Source organism: Catharus ustulatus, chromosome 21, assembly GCF_009819885.2.
Source record: "Catharus ustulatus isolate bCatUst1 chromosome 21, bCatUst1.pri.v2, whole genome shotgun sequence".
Classification (NCBI taxonomy): domain Eukaryota; kingdom Metazoa; phylum Chordata; class Aves; order Passeriformes; family Turdidae; genus Catharus; species Catharus ustulatus.
The window spans coordinates 7,396,174-7,410,675 of record NC_046241.1 but is presented as its reverse complement, the minus strand read 5'-3'; the positions used below and the strand labels follow the sequence as shown (position 1 = coordinate 7,410,675).

The 14,502-nt window shown below is 53.9% G+C and overlaps 1 protein-coding gene across 2 annotated transcripts in view; it reads left to right on the top strand.

The window, feature by feature from the left end:
- Positions 1–14,502, top strand: part of RALGDS (ral guanine nucleotide dissociation stimulator) — a 56,612-nt gene that overhangs the window by 11,682 nt on the left and 30,428 nt on the right. Inside the window, exon 1 of one of the 2 annotated variants that reach the window (XM_033077307.2) lies at positions 3,230–3,532. The exons of the other annotated variant lie outside the window; for it this stretch is intronic. Coding sequence (XP_032933198.1) covers positions 3,410–3,532 — 123 coding nt within the window. The 5' untranslated portion in view covers positions 3,230–3,409. Of the gene's footprint in view, positions 1–3,229; positions 3,533–14,502 lie in introns of those variants that run through there. 2 annotated transcript variants of the gene reach the window in all.

Here is a 14,502-nt window from a genome sequence, read left to right as displayed (position 1 = left end):
CCTTTGACCAGAGCATTCCATGCACAGCAGCTCCCATGTCCTGTCAATCCACCGTGTCCTGTTCCTGTTGATTTGAGATGATTCTCTAGAGCATCTTTTTTTTTGTCCAACCTCTGCTGCTGCTGTCCCTCCTGGGACTCTGCATTTGGAATTTTACTTTCTTTTGCAGCCTGCCTGTGTGGTTTGTGACTTTTCCAGGATTGTCCCTTTTGGCATCTTTATGGCTACTGGGCTCTGGGTGTCAGCAGAGCAAACTGAGTCCCTGCCAGAGGTGTGTGACAACCTCTGAGTCTGTCCCTAGCCCTTGAAGTCCAGGGAAGCCCCAGAAATCAGGGAACCAGCAGGTGATGAGACTCCTCCACCTCCACACCACCTCTGCAGAGATTCCCGTTCCCATGGCACAGATTAGCTGCTGAACAGGATGATGAGTTCTTGGGAATGGTAGCCCTTGGAGACTCTGGCACTTGAGTGTGTAATCTGTGTCCTTCTCAGGATGTTTGAAAGCTGCAATCTCAGCTGACCAAGCCCAGCTTGTTACTGGAAAGTTGTTGTTGGAAAGCCAAGCTCTGCTGACCAGTTGTTGCAGGCAGGTGAGTAACCCGAGCTGGGGCTGCAGCACAGGTTTGAATCATCTTTCCTGGAACCAGAGCTGTGGGCAGGGTTTGGTGCTGCTGAAATGTGGGACAGTCCTCCCAGGGAATGCACTTTGCATCGAGTCACCAAGGAATCATGAAGAAGCAGGACACAGATTGTGCTAGGGAGTTTCCAGGGTTGTGGCACTGCCTCTCTGCCATGAGAAGAGTTGCCAAAATTCTGTCAGTCAGCAGCTGGGGCATGGCCCTGGAAATTTTGCCTTGTCCACAGGTTCCAGATGTGATCTCCCCTCTTTCCTCCCCTGCAATTCCATTCCTGGGGCTGCTGCAGTGCTGCCTTCTTGTCCTCGCTGCTGCTAATCTCAGCCATATGGTGGATGAAAAATCTGCCTAATTTCCAGTTAAAACTTAATTTATGGTGGGTTTATCCCTATTTGGTCTTGTTCCAGGCCTGCCCATTAGCTCGCATTGTAGGGCTGCATTTCTCATCCTCGAATGATGGTTGCAGCCCCCCACTCTGCCCCAGCGCAGCTGTGAGTGGCACAGAGGCTTTGTGTGTGTGTGAGACCCCTCTCACCCCGGCCTTGGCTCTGGCTCCTGCTCGGATGAGTCAGCCCGGCGCTGGCTTGGCGCTGAGCGCGGCTCGCCAAGCCCGGCTTACCTAAGGCTGCAGGAATGCCTGGCTCAGCGGGGCTCCTGGGCTCTGCTCCACACCCGGGCGTGCTGCGAGCCGCCTTTGTGGCCTCGGGCAGCGGCTGCGTTTGGGAAAGCCGGGAAAAAGCTGCTCTGTCCCAGACCTTTGCCCTGCAAGACACTCCTTTAAGTAGGACACACAAAGCCACCCGAAAGCACCTGCCTGGAGTAGGGTCTGTTCACCCTATTCATGTCATTCCTGCTCCTCAGTAGGGTCTGTTCACCCTATTTGTGCTCCTCAGTAGGGTCTGCTCACCCTATTTTTGTCATCCCTGCTCCTCAGTAGGGTCTGTTCACCCTGTTTTGTGTCATCCCTACTCCTGTAGGGTCTGTTCACCCTATTCATGTCATCCCTGCTCCTGGAGTAGGGTCTGTTCACCCTATTTGTGCTCCTCAGTAGGGTCTGCTCACCCTGTTTGTGCTCCTCAGTAGGGTCTGTTCGCCCTATTTTTGCCATCCTTGCTCCTGTAGGGTCTGTTAATCCTGTTTGTGTCATCCCTGCTCCTGGAGTAGAGTCTGTTCACCCTGTTTATGTTGTCCCTGCTCCTCAGTAGGGTCTGCTCACCTTGTTTGTGTCATCCCTGCTCGCATAGTAGGGTCTGTTCACCCTATTCATGTCATCCCTGCTCCTGGAGTGGGGTGTGCTCACCCTATTCGTGTCATCCCTGCTCCTGGAGTAGGGTCTGTTCACCCTATTTGTGTCATCCCTGCTCCTGTAGGGTCTGCTCACCCTGTTTGTGTCATCCCTACTCCTGGAGTAGGGTCTGCTCACCCTGTTTTGTGTCATCCCTGCTCCTCAGTAGGGTCTGCTCACCCTGTTTGTGTCATCCTTGCTGGGCCCAGCAAGAAGGGCAGTGTAAGGACATAAACTCCTGTTTGTTTGAGGATTTTCACTGGCATTTCATTGCTGGGTATGTAGCTGGTCCCAGTGTCTCCCCTGGCTGGGTGTGAATCAATGAACCCAAATTGCTCCTTTCCTGCTGCCCTCACTGGGGAGAGACCCAGTGTCACCCTGGTGTCACCCTGGGTGTCACCCCTGTCACTGGGCCTGGGCTCTGCAGCTGTTGAGGGTGAGGTGATTGCTCATGGGCTTGGCCCCAGGTTCTCTCTTGTTTGTGAGAGCAATGACGTCTGTGTGATCCGTGTCTGCAGGTGATAACACGACTTGCTCCATGTTGAGACTTCCACCCCACTGCTGCTGTTGGTGAAAATTCTGTAGGAAGGTGCTTTTCATAGCAAACCACCCGATTTTGTGCCATGCTTCCTTTAGCAAAGCTCCAGTTTGGATTCACGGGTTCTCTGGTGGGAATGCTCACCTGGGCAGAACTTCCCATGCACAATTGTCCTACAAACGAAGTGATCACCATCACTGGTGGTCTCTCAGTGCCATGCTGCATTCTCAGTGCCATGAGGTTCCCGAGCACTCCGTGGATGTGAATTATTTAAGCCTCACTGTGGTCCTTGGAGTACAGGAAGGCGTTGAGCTTCTGATGCTGAAGCTGCCTCTGACAATGGAAAACAGGGATGGGAGAAGAGATGGGAAGAAAGGGAGAGGCTCCAGCTCTGACCATTCACGCTCCCTCCGTTTCACACCCTCTCATCCTTCCAGCTCTGCCTGTTCGTCTGTCACAACAGCCGGGGGGAAATGCTGTAAGCGCTGCAGACGCGGTTTGATCATAATCACAAACCAACAGCAGGCAGGACCTGTTGTGCGTCTCCAAGACAATGCGCGGGCTCGGCGAGTGCCACGCATATCGATGAGCCTGGGGAGCTCCAGCAGCAGCCGGACGAGGTTATCCCGAGAGAAAGGAGAGGCTGGGAGCCGGGGCAGGCTGGGAGCCGGGGCAGGCTGGCCAGGGCTGCTCGCCCAGCCCGGGGAGCGGCGGCTGCACACACACACACGCACGCACACAGCGCGCTGCTCACACACGCGCAGCGCAGCCTCCCGGCGCAGCTCCTTTGATTCGCGAGGGAGGAAATAAAAACCTCGTAGGAGCGGCAGGAGAGGCAGCTGTTGGCAAGATGTGCTGACAAAATTGGACGAGGAGAGAGATCTCCGGTCGGTTTCGCCGCCTGGGCTGGAGCTGCTCCTTGGAGAGGAGCGGCGGAGGAGAGAGAGGAGGATGAGCAGCCCCTCCATCCCCGGGAAGATGGAGGCAAAACCTTTGTTCAACGTGCAGAAGGCTCTGGTGCAGCCCGTGCAGATGTGCATGTTGGATATCCCCCTGAGCGTGCAGGATGACGATGTGAGTAGAAGGCAGGGATCTGCCGGCCCGGGGACACGGAGGGTGTGAGAGGGGCAGCGAGGTGCCCTGACCCCACCCCGGCACCATCCGGGGGTGGTGAACTTCTGGCAAAGTTGACGGTGCCAAGAGCTGGCACCGCCTCCAGATGTGACCGTTTCCTCTCTGAAGTGTTGTTGTCTCGAGGCAGGCTGTGGCGCTTGCCAAATCCAGGGCACCAAAACGAAAGGAGGGGTTTGGGAGGGAGGAGAAGCCTTTCTGTGTGGAATAGGAGCCGTGTTGTGGCTCGGTGCAGAAGGGAGTGTTTGCTGTGCGTGTCCTGGCTCTGCTGCCTTGGAGTGGGTGTGAAAAGCCGGGAGGCAGCTCTGCCTTCACACACCTTGGTGGCTGCCCTGCCTGGTGTCACCATGCCTGGGCTTCGCTCCTGCCCTCTCGCTCTGCTGCAGCTGCAGGGTTGGGTTCACCGTGCAAAAATCGGTGTCGATTGCAGCATTGAGGCAGAGCTTTCCCAATGTGGGTCAAGGGATTCCTGCTGGGGCCTCCTCCTGCCACCCTAACTCTGCTCCTCACAGAAATACCCCCCGAATCTGGCTGTGCATAGAGGACCCTGGGGTAAAGCCCCTGGAGATCCCAAAATCAGGGGCAATGCTTTTTCGGGCTGGGGGGTGGTGAGTGGTCACTGTCCCACCATTCATAACCCCCCCTTCCATCATTCAGTGTAAGGGTTTTGGGTGTGATCCAGGTGCTGTTAAAATTTGAGGCAAAACTTGCTTTGATTTTTTTGGAGCAGGGAAAGCCCATCTCTTGCTGTATGTGCTCAGGGCGTGTAGTGTCACTGCAGGAGCCTTAAATCTGGATTTTCTCCATGGCCACCAACTGGTGTGTCACAGTCACTGTTACCTTCTCTTCAGCACTGTCTGTGCGTTTAAAGAGGTGAAACGAGAGCACAAAAACCAGCCCAGCTCCCCGGGAGGAGGGAGCACTTCCCTGCAGGGCGGTGTGCTGGGTCCTGGCAGGGGTGAGCAGCGCCAGCCCAGCATCCTGAGTGTCCCTGCAGGGACTGGCGACTTGCAGGGAGCCTCCTATTTTTAGAAAACACCCCGGGGGGCTCTGCCAGGATCGGCAGTGGTGCTGCACTAATGAGGATAATGAGGATACCTGTGACGGGCGCTGCGGAGCTGCCGGGGTGTGCCGGGGTGGGCAGCGCGCCCCGAGAGCAAAGCGCAGGTGCCTCCTGCAGCATTCCCGGCAAGGAGGGAGGAGGAGGCTGCAGCGGGGGATGGAGGGGGTGAAGCAGTGCCTGGGTGCTTTATTCTCCTTCTCCTTAGCAGCAGATTTCTCCAGGCTTACAGCAGGTGATCTCCGTTCCTGCTCAGCAGTGCAATCTGGGGCTGGACTTCCCTGCGGCTCCTCGGGGTTTGCCCGACACAGGTGGAGCCTCCCCTGCTTCCCTCCCTGTGCTGGCCATCGGCTGGGAGTGGGCACAGGGAATGCCCTGGTTTGACTTCTGCTTGCTTATCATATTCCTGGTTTTTAGCAGAAAAGAGAAATAATTTTTAAGGGGGATGTGCAATATGGTTGTACTGAGGTTTTTCATTGTTATTTGGTTGGCTGGGTTTTTAACAATTCCTGTGAGGCCCCTGGAGGCTGCTGGGTGACAGCCAGTGCTGGCAGTGTCACAGTGAGGATCCAGCTGGTAACTGGCACATCAGGGTGTCCCCAGATGTCAGGTCATGGCCTGGGCACTAGTGCAGGGCAGGAGAGGTTGGGGCTTTCCTGCACAAACTCGAACTGCCAGGGGGTCACACTGGGACTTGGTCTCTAGCATTTCTGTTTTCACATTTCCCAGCCATGCTCACATCTCCCAGCTCTGGGCTCACTGGTGCTCACACCCCCTGCCCTCTCCTGCACTGGGCAGAGTGGGATGAAACCCTCATGGGCAAGCTCTGTCCAGCAGCACCTGTGAGCAGGAGCTGGATCAGGGACTGCTCTGCCTTTCCATGCCCGTGTACCCCTGCTCTGAGGCTCAATTTCCATTCCTGGAAAGCGGGGGCACAGCGAGTCCTATCGCTGGGAGCTCCGTCTGCTGCAGAACACAGGCTGGGAAATGCCAGCAGGGAAATCCTGAGTGGCATTTCTGTCTGTGGGGTGATGGAGAAACTCCTGTTTGGGAGCTGAAACATTCCCCCAGCCAGGCAGGGTTTGGTGTCTCACACCCACCCGCAGGTCCCTGCTCATCTCCTGCCGTCGCTTCCCCAGTCTGCGTGGGCAGCAGGGAGGGAGCAGTGCTGGCATTTCCCCCTCTATTTCAGGACTTTAATTTCTATTTCAGACTCATTAATTTCCTTTCTTCTCGAAGATGACACAGGCAGGTTGGGAAATGTTCAGGGGCTGCATTACCTGGGCTCTTCTGTGGGATCCTGCCCATCACATCTGGGCCATCCCTGTGGGAAGGCCTGGCTGGAGGGATGGGCTTTCCTCCTGCTGCAAATGCATCCACTCAACACTCAACTGACCTTTTCCAGGCTGGACTCCCAGGGAGCAAAGCTCTGACTTCAAAAAGGAGCAAGGGACACCCCACAAAAACATGAACCTCTGGCTCAAATCTCTTCTCTCAGCAAATCTGTCGGGTCGATATCTCATATTCCTGCTTTTCAGGGAAACCACTCTGCCCCAGCCCTGGACTGGGTCTCCTTTGTGGGACATTTCACCAGCTGGCAGTGGAGCACTGGAGGTGCTCATGCCCTTGGCCAGCTGGAAGGGGAACATCCCCCAGGTTACCCTCGATGTGCTGCTGTGTATCAGGCAGAGCAGGCTCTCATTTCTGCCTCCCTTCATCGCTTTCATTGGGGCTGTCAATCCCCCCTTTCATAATTCAGCCACAGCAATTGCAAAATTACCCGGGGCTGCCTCTTTTGCGCTGATGGGGAGGGATTTCCAAAGCTTTGCCAGTAAAAGAGCAACAGTTCCTATGTCTGGGAGGTGGGGAAATCAATGAGCAGGCTGTTGCAAGTGATATAACGGCTTTTTGTGGCATCTCAGGCAGTTCCCTGACATGATGGAGCTTTATGGCTCGCTGTTTGTCAACTTAATTGGCGACATCCCCTCCTCGGGAGGAGCAGCGAGCCCAAGTCCCGAGGCTGGGATGATGATACCCCCTCCCAGCACATCCCTCCTGCCTGCTGGACCGGTCCAGGACATCCCAGGGCATCCCAGGGCATCCCAGGACATCCCAGGGTGATGCCACGCAGCTGTCACAGCTTTGTGCCGTGATGGAAAGCGCTGGGGGAACCCCCCTTGCTGCAGTGTCCGGGAGCACCAGCACAGCCGGGGGCTCTCCCAGCACTGCTCTGTCCGAGCTGGAGCTGAGTGAAGCCCTGCAGAGAGAGGAGAAATCAGAGGAAAATCTCATTGTCCCGCTTAGGCACTTCATCCTCCACAGCCTGTCCTGGCGGTCTCCCCATCTTTGCCTTCTTCTTTTCTCCTCTGTGATGTCCTAATAAGTGCAGTCGGTCTGACTTCAAAGTGGTTAGCAAATATTTTCCACTCCACTGAGCTAATTAGTTAAATTACATTTCACATGCTAATTTATTCCTCTAATATTATTTTTTTTGCCTTAGCATACTGAAATACAGGAGAAGATAAAAGCTTGGTTTGACCTTAGAGCCAGGCTCAGAGGAGCTGGAGATGGGAACAAATGATTAGTTCCCAGGTTTGCTGTAGTACAGGCTTATTCCCTGCCGCATTTCAAACCTCATTCGGTGGAGTTTTAAGAGTTTCAGCTGCCTGCAACCCGGGCATCGTGGCTGAAACGTTGTCCTCTGGCACATGGAAAGAAAACTTCCAGACCAGCAGTAATGAGCTACTAATTTCCTGTTTCATTGTTCCTGTCCGCAGCACCGGTATCACCTTGGAGCGCTGCAAAAATCGCCGATTAATCCTTGCGGGACTGGGTGGGAATTTGTTACTTCCCCCAGCGGGGCTGGAAAGGTTTTAACTGGGAGTCAAGCAGGGACAGGGAATTGCTGCTGGTGCCAATCCCAGGTTGAAGCTGTCGGGATTGTGGATGATACAATTCCTCCAAAGCCATCTTCCCCTGGCCCCTGGAACTTGCTATAATAGATAAGGTATCCTAGATACCAAGGTTGAGCCAAACTCCTTAAGAATTTGGTCACACTCTAACACCTTGAAAGATAATTGGTTAGAAATTAGTTTGTGTAATTGGTCAGTTCGCCTTTAGAACTTCTCACTTAGATTGGATGCTGTTCTTTGTATAAACTTTTATTGGCTATAGTTTGAATACCCCCTGAACCTATAAATGTGACTGTCTGCCCTTTGTTCTGAGAGAACCCTGCTTGACCACCCTTCCCATGAAATAAAGATTCTCGTGGAACTCGTCAAGTAAGGCCTCCAGTCTTTCTCTGCTGGCTAAATGTGAGCTTTACTGAGAGACAGCTAAATTATATTAGCACTCTCTGGTCCTGGCAAATACCACCAGGGACCAAAAAAGAAAATCACAGGGGATGGAATGGCTTTAACTGGGAGTCAAGCAGGGACAGGGAATTGCTGCTGGTGTCAATCCCAGGTTGAAGGAGGGGAGAAGTGATAGCTGCCCCGTGGTGAATCAAAGTCTGCCGTGTGTAGCAAAGGTCTCTCTTTTCCACTGCATGCATATGGTAGATGTTATCGAGAGGGAGGAGCTGAAAATGAGCTCTAGGACCATTTCCTGAGCACAGTTACAGTCAAAAATAACAAATCCCTCCATCCCTGCTCTTGGCCAAACTCTCCTTTTCCCTCAGGCAAATCACTGCTTGGTTCTTTGGAGATAATGAGAAACTATGGGGAAAGACTCCCAGGTTTAATTCTCATCTGTAAGGGCAGAGATTTAGGAGCAGGCTGTAAAGTCCTGGGATTTCTGGGAATAGCCCTGGCAAGGCTGAGGGCTGAGCCCATCCCACACCATTTGTGCAGGTCCAGCTCTGAATCCACGTGGGGTGTCCCTGCAGCCCCTCTGCTGATCTGTGCCTCTGGCTGATGCTGTCCCAGGAGGTTTTGGGTGGTGGCAATCCCTGTTTCCAGCCCTGGGTGAGGCTTCAGAGAGGGAAGAGTTGGTGTGATGGCTGAGCCCCTGCACTGGTTTAAAAGGGATGGGGGAAAGGATCAAAGGATCCCCATTGCTGCTGTTTGTGTCACTGGTGCTAAAACATCCGGAGTCCTCACCTGTGTCTGTGTTCCCACCCTGAATAAACATGAGAAAACAGCCCTGGGAGTGCCAGGCCAGTAATACCAGGGTTACTACAAATGAGCAGGTAGCAGGATGGTGTTGATGCAGACAAGATTTGCTGAAGCAGAATGAGAGCACAGACCTCTGGAGCCTCAGCCAGCATCTGACACAGCTCCCTGGGGTACAGCCTGTCTTGGGGCTCATGCTGGCCTTGTCATTATTGCCTGAACTCTGTCACCTCTGGGACATGCTGTTTGCAGGTTTAGAGATGCCTGGTGCTCAGCAGATGTCTGTGCCTTGCCCATGTGTGGCCACACCAGTGGTGGTCACCTCACGTGTGCCACAGCTCCGTGTGCTCACTGCAGGGGCTGGAATTCCTGACCAGCCCTCACTGCTGCCCTCATGGAGTTACTGGTGCAATTAAATCCGTGCTAATTCTCTGTGTATTGTGAGGCAGAAGGAGCCAATGTTTCCAGTTCAGTCCCTCTATTTCCAGTGTATTTTTGGCTGGGTCTGTGCTTGTGAGAAAATGAGGTAAAATACCCTGTGCTACATCCTCAGCTGGTGCACATCAAGGTCAACCTCTGATTTTGGTGGCATTACAACCTGTCCTGGCTAAGGCAGTGATGTTCAAGGTGTTTCTCTGCTTCTTTACTCTTTCTCCCCATCCTTCAGCACCAATTTCTCTGTCTGAAGCTTGAGGGCAGTGTGAGAATTTGCTCCTTGTGCAGCTCTTACTCCCTAGATGTGGTTCTCCCAGAGGTACAGGCTCTGCCTCTTGCACTTTCCCTCTCTCCAGTGCAATGTGATCCCTTCCCTGCACTTCCAGCTTTCTCTCCCTCTCTGCTCTCAGTTTCCATCCCGAGGATCCCGTGGGATCTGCAGAGCCTTTCTGATCCTGGTGCCCATGTGCTGCTGGCAGGAGCTGGCTCCATCCCTGCCCAGGGGCTGGGCACCCTGACTCAGGCAGGAGCAGCTGCCTGCTGACAGTTTGATTCAATCAGAGCCCTCGGTGCGATTTGCTGTCATCTGTCACCGTGTGCGGGGCTCAGGGCAGCGCCTGCAGATGCAGCTGGTGCAGGAGTGTGCTGTGAGTGCTGCCCACTGCTCCAACAAGGCAAATCCAGTTTGCTGCCTGGTTTGGCACAGCACAGGCTGTCAGAGGCTGGCTATTTGCTGCTGCTTTGGGTCTTTGCCAGATTGCCAGGACTAATTGCCCCTGGCTCTGTTGTCTTCCCTAAGTGGAGGGGGTGAGTTGGGAGTGTTGCCTGCTCATGGGTCCCTCCTCCCCTCTGCACAGCCTCCCATTCCAGGAGGGAATTCCCCATGCTGGGGCAGGGACAAGGCTGCCATCACTACAGCAGTGTATGTGGAGTGTGCCAGCTGCAAGCACAGGGAAAATGGAAAATTTGTCCCATTCACAGCCCTTAACACAACAGCAGAGCATGGGTGCAACCCCAAGCATCTCCCATCCAGGATGACCCTATTTCATTACCCGTGTTTCAGGGAGCCCTGGGGCTGACACAGCTGAGAGTGGCAATGCTCAGTGCCCCTGACAGCCTGGAGCTGGACCCTGCCTGGCCTCGGATGTGGCTGCCACCACAGAGGCGGTGACACCGCTCCGTGCTGACACGAGCTGTGCTCTTGTGGCCCGTGGTGTGGCTGAATCCTCCTCCTGTCACACACAGAGGCTGGAGCTCTGGGCTCTGCTCCAAAGCCAGCACATGGCTCTGGAGGATCCCCTGCCCCTCACTGGTGTCCCTGTGCAGGAGAGAGCAGCTTGCTTTTGTTAAGCATTGCCAAGCACAGATAGGCACCACTGCTGTATCCACATAGGGCAGGATTCAGCCATGGGAGCTTAAATAATGCTGAGAAACACTCCTGTCCTGTACCAGCTCGATTTGGCTTGTTGAGATGCAAAGAGCATCTCTGGTTTCAGTGCAATGGCTGGTGAGGTGGTAGAACACTGCAGGGAGGGGGGACAGCTTGGTGTTGGCTCTTTTATGAACCTGGAGCTTTGTGGTGTTAACACTGCAGGAAGGATTGGCTCCACTGCCCTAGGAGCTGGTTCTCCCCATGGTGTATGACAGTGGTATAATGGGACAGGCAGGGCTGGTGGTTCATTTGGGGCAGAACTTGTGATATTTGGTATTTTTAACTGCCGGCTCCTGGAGTCACTTGTGGTGTCTGGAGAGGGCAGCACGTGGTGCTCCCCAGTGCTGTGGTGCAGAGCTCAGGCTTTGGGGCTCCTCCTCCACACAGATGCTTGTGGGGACCTGACTTTAAGAACCTCAAAGGTTGTTTGCATCCAAAATCTGATTTGTTGATTTTCTTGTGTCATCTCTGTGCAGGCATCTCCTCAGCCCCATATCCTCACTGCTCTCCTGGCTTCTTTGGGGCTTGTGCCAGGGCTGTCCTTGGGTGTGCTGGGGCTGCAGCAGCTTTTGGCAGCAGGACCTTGGGGTTTTGCTTCCTTTTGACAGCCCAGGAGTGGGAAATACCCAATCCCAACCTGCTGACAGCTGCCTTTGTAATTCAGGTGCTGTGAGCTCCCAGAGGACTGCTGTGAGCACCTGGGGATACTGAGGAGATACTTGGGAGGACAAGGCTGGTTTGGGTGTGACAATCTTGGCAGTGTCTGCCTGTGATGTTGGTGACAGGGAAATTCAGTGCTGACCCAAGATGAGGGGGCTTCCTCTCCTGCCTGCCAGGAAAGCAGCACCCCAAAATCTCCCTTACTAACCCCTTTCTGCTCATCCTTCTCCCTTCAGGCTCCTGTGTGCATTGCTCTGAGAGTCTGGGGATTTCCTTTCATCACAGGGCCCTCCCCAGCACTTCTCCTTCCCATGCTGGAGTGCGAGTTAGAAACTGCAACCAAGCGAGGAAGGAGGGGCAGTGTGGTTTGTGGTGCCAGAGCTGGGCTGAGCAGCTGGGAGGCACTTCTGGGGAGAAGAGCTGAGGCAGGGGAGGCGGATGGAGGAGCTGGTCCAGCCCTGTGGGACCGTGGGTCAGGGAGCCCTGAGCAGGAGGGTCCTGCCTGGACAGCCCTGGAGCTGTCTGGAGCCAGGAAATGGAGACTAATCCCTCCCCACCCTGCTGTGTGCAGAGCAAGAGGGAATCAAAAGCAGCTGAAAATCCCGGATTTCCCTTTCTGTTTGGCGGACAGGGATGCGGGAAGCACAAAGGAGGGGAGGACAAGTTAAGAGGGCGCAGCTCCACCTTTTCCTGACGCCTCTGCACCCACAGCCCCTGGGGAGAATTGCCCTCCCCTGTTTCTTTGGGGTCAATCAAAGACCTGGCTGCTGCTGACAGGGCACAGATTGGCACCAGAGCCCATCTGAGACCTGTGGCACACTTCCATTGCCACTCTGGAGTGCCAGCTGTGCCCTGGGAAGGAGCTTTGTGGAAGGTGACTCTCAGCCAGGCTGGGGCAAGGAGGGGGAAAGGGAAGCTCCCCAAGGGTTTGGCTGTTGTGAGAGATGACTCAGTGCATGCCCTGGCTGGGTGGCACCGTCTGTGCCACCGTGTTACGTGCCCACGTGTCATGGAAACCCTGACGCTGCTCCGCAGCCGCGTGGCACGAGTGGCATTGGGCAATGAACCATCGAGATGGCTCTGGCTGTCACTGCTGAGGGAGAAAATGTCACCCTGCCATGGTGCTGGCAGCTCAGGAAGGGATGGATCAGGCCATGCACTCTGTGCCACGGGAGGCAGTGATGGGAGAAGCTCCTCAGGGCCCCTCTGCTGCACAAATTCTGGGTGAGATCCTCGGGGAGCAGCACGTTCCCCTCGCTGTGCTCCCTGACCCTCCTGCAAGAGCTCAGCTTGTATTTCCTCGCTGCTTTCCCTGCAGTTAGGGAGCCAAAAAGAGCTTAAAATCTAATTTCCTACCAAAATCAGGCTAGTGCTGTCACAGTGTCCCTCTGGCTGTGCCCTCTCTCCCCAGATAACTCCTGAACCTGCTGACCTGGCTGAGGGCTCACAGATAATTAAGTCTATGCAGAGATGATGAAATGAGAGGGTTGAGAGGAGGAAAAGAATCTTGTAAATGCCCCAAAACATCTGTAGCATGAGTTCATGTATTATTAGACACCAGCAAATCCACGTGGGAGATGCTTCTTACAAACACTTAACCACAAAAACATTTTCATTCTCGGTTCGTACATTTTTAGGCACCAAAAACAGTCTCGAGACACAAAACCATAGGAAGCAACACAAGTAGTTTCAGTGCTCATGGGATAACTTTTATTTTAATAAAACCTGAAATTCTTTCGGCACTCAACATGATTCCCAGAGCCAAGGCTGGAAGGAAAAACAACATAAATCATGGAAAGTAAAGAGCTGGGAGGGTCAGCAGCGCCGTGGCCGGACTCAGCCATGGTGTGACTTGGTGGCACTTGATGAGTTTGTTGATATTTCTGCCACTGTAACTGAGGGACAGACCTGGCCCTCAGCCCCTGGCATACAGTATTGTTTGGGAGAGCACTGCTCCTCCATGCCAAAACCCCCACAACAAAAAGAGTTCTGCTGGCCATGGAGAGAGGCCCTGGAATAACTTCCCCCGCTGAAACAATGCAGAGCGGAAACCTTTCAAAGTGGTAATCACCAAAGGGAAAATAATTTTTTTTTAAACATCCTTTGTCTGAGCACCTAACAATACCTGGGAATACTGACAGACTTTTCCAATTCTTAATTGACTTTTCAGCCATGTCACTGTTTGTTTCATCTCTGCAATCGCCGGCTCAGGGCTGGGCAGTGAAACTTTCCCTTTCCAGCTCCTTCCAGCCCCTTTTCCTGACTCTCACGTGGCCAACACCAGTAAGTGTGTGCTCAGGCTGTTACAGCAGAATGTTTTCATGTGCACTCACTGTGTCCCTGCCCAGCCCATGGTGAATTTGGCCCCAGTGACTTGGCAGGGGCCGCGCAGTGTCAGCACTGCTGCTCCAGCTGCCGGACGTCTCTCCTGCTGCTGCTCCTCCTGCAGCTCCTCTCCCTCATCCCTGCGGCTCTTCTGGGCCCTCTGGCTCTTCTCTTGGCTGCTCACTTTCAATCACATCAGCTCCTCACTCTGCTGGAGCCTGGCTCCAAGGTTTCACTCCTCACTTTAGATCAAGTCAGCTTTCCTGCAGCTTCCCGACGTGTCTGGGTTTTGATTTATGCTTTCCCTGACGTTTGTGCGGTCAGAGGAGATACAGGACCGTTGTTGGAACATCCTTCTCACATCCCTTCTTAAGGGGCTTTGTTCCTGTTTAACTGGGTTTCTTATTTTCAGTAATCTCAGTTGTTTATTGGTGTTATTAATGTTGTGTGTTTGCTGTTGCTTTGTTTATTCCCATGATCTGGCACTTAAATCTGTTCCACCTTATTCCTATCCTGGGATAACTTTGTGCAAATCTGTTCAAATCCCTTCAGATCAACTCAGCACCTTGCAACCTGTTTGGCTCCATTTTTAAGCTGGCCTTTGAATATAATTTAATCTTGAGCAAGGTATCAACTCAATGTGCTTCTTCCCTGTGCCTGTGCCATGGCATCACTTTTCCCTTGGAATTCTCAGCAGCTCTGTGGCATCATTCCCTGCCCTACGTGTGTCCAGGCACATCCTTGCAGCAGCAGGGCAGTGAATGGTGCTGCTCAGGTTCAGGGAGCTGAGTCTGAGCGTGCTGGGGTGGTGACACAGACACCAGCCTGCATCGCTGTCCCCAGGGAGAACGAGCAGTGTGGGCTCAGAGCACGTCCCCAGGTGCTCAGT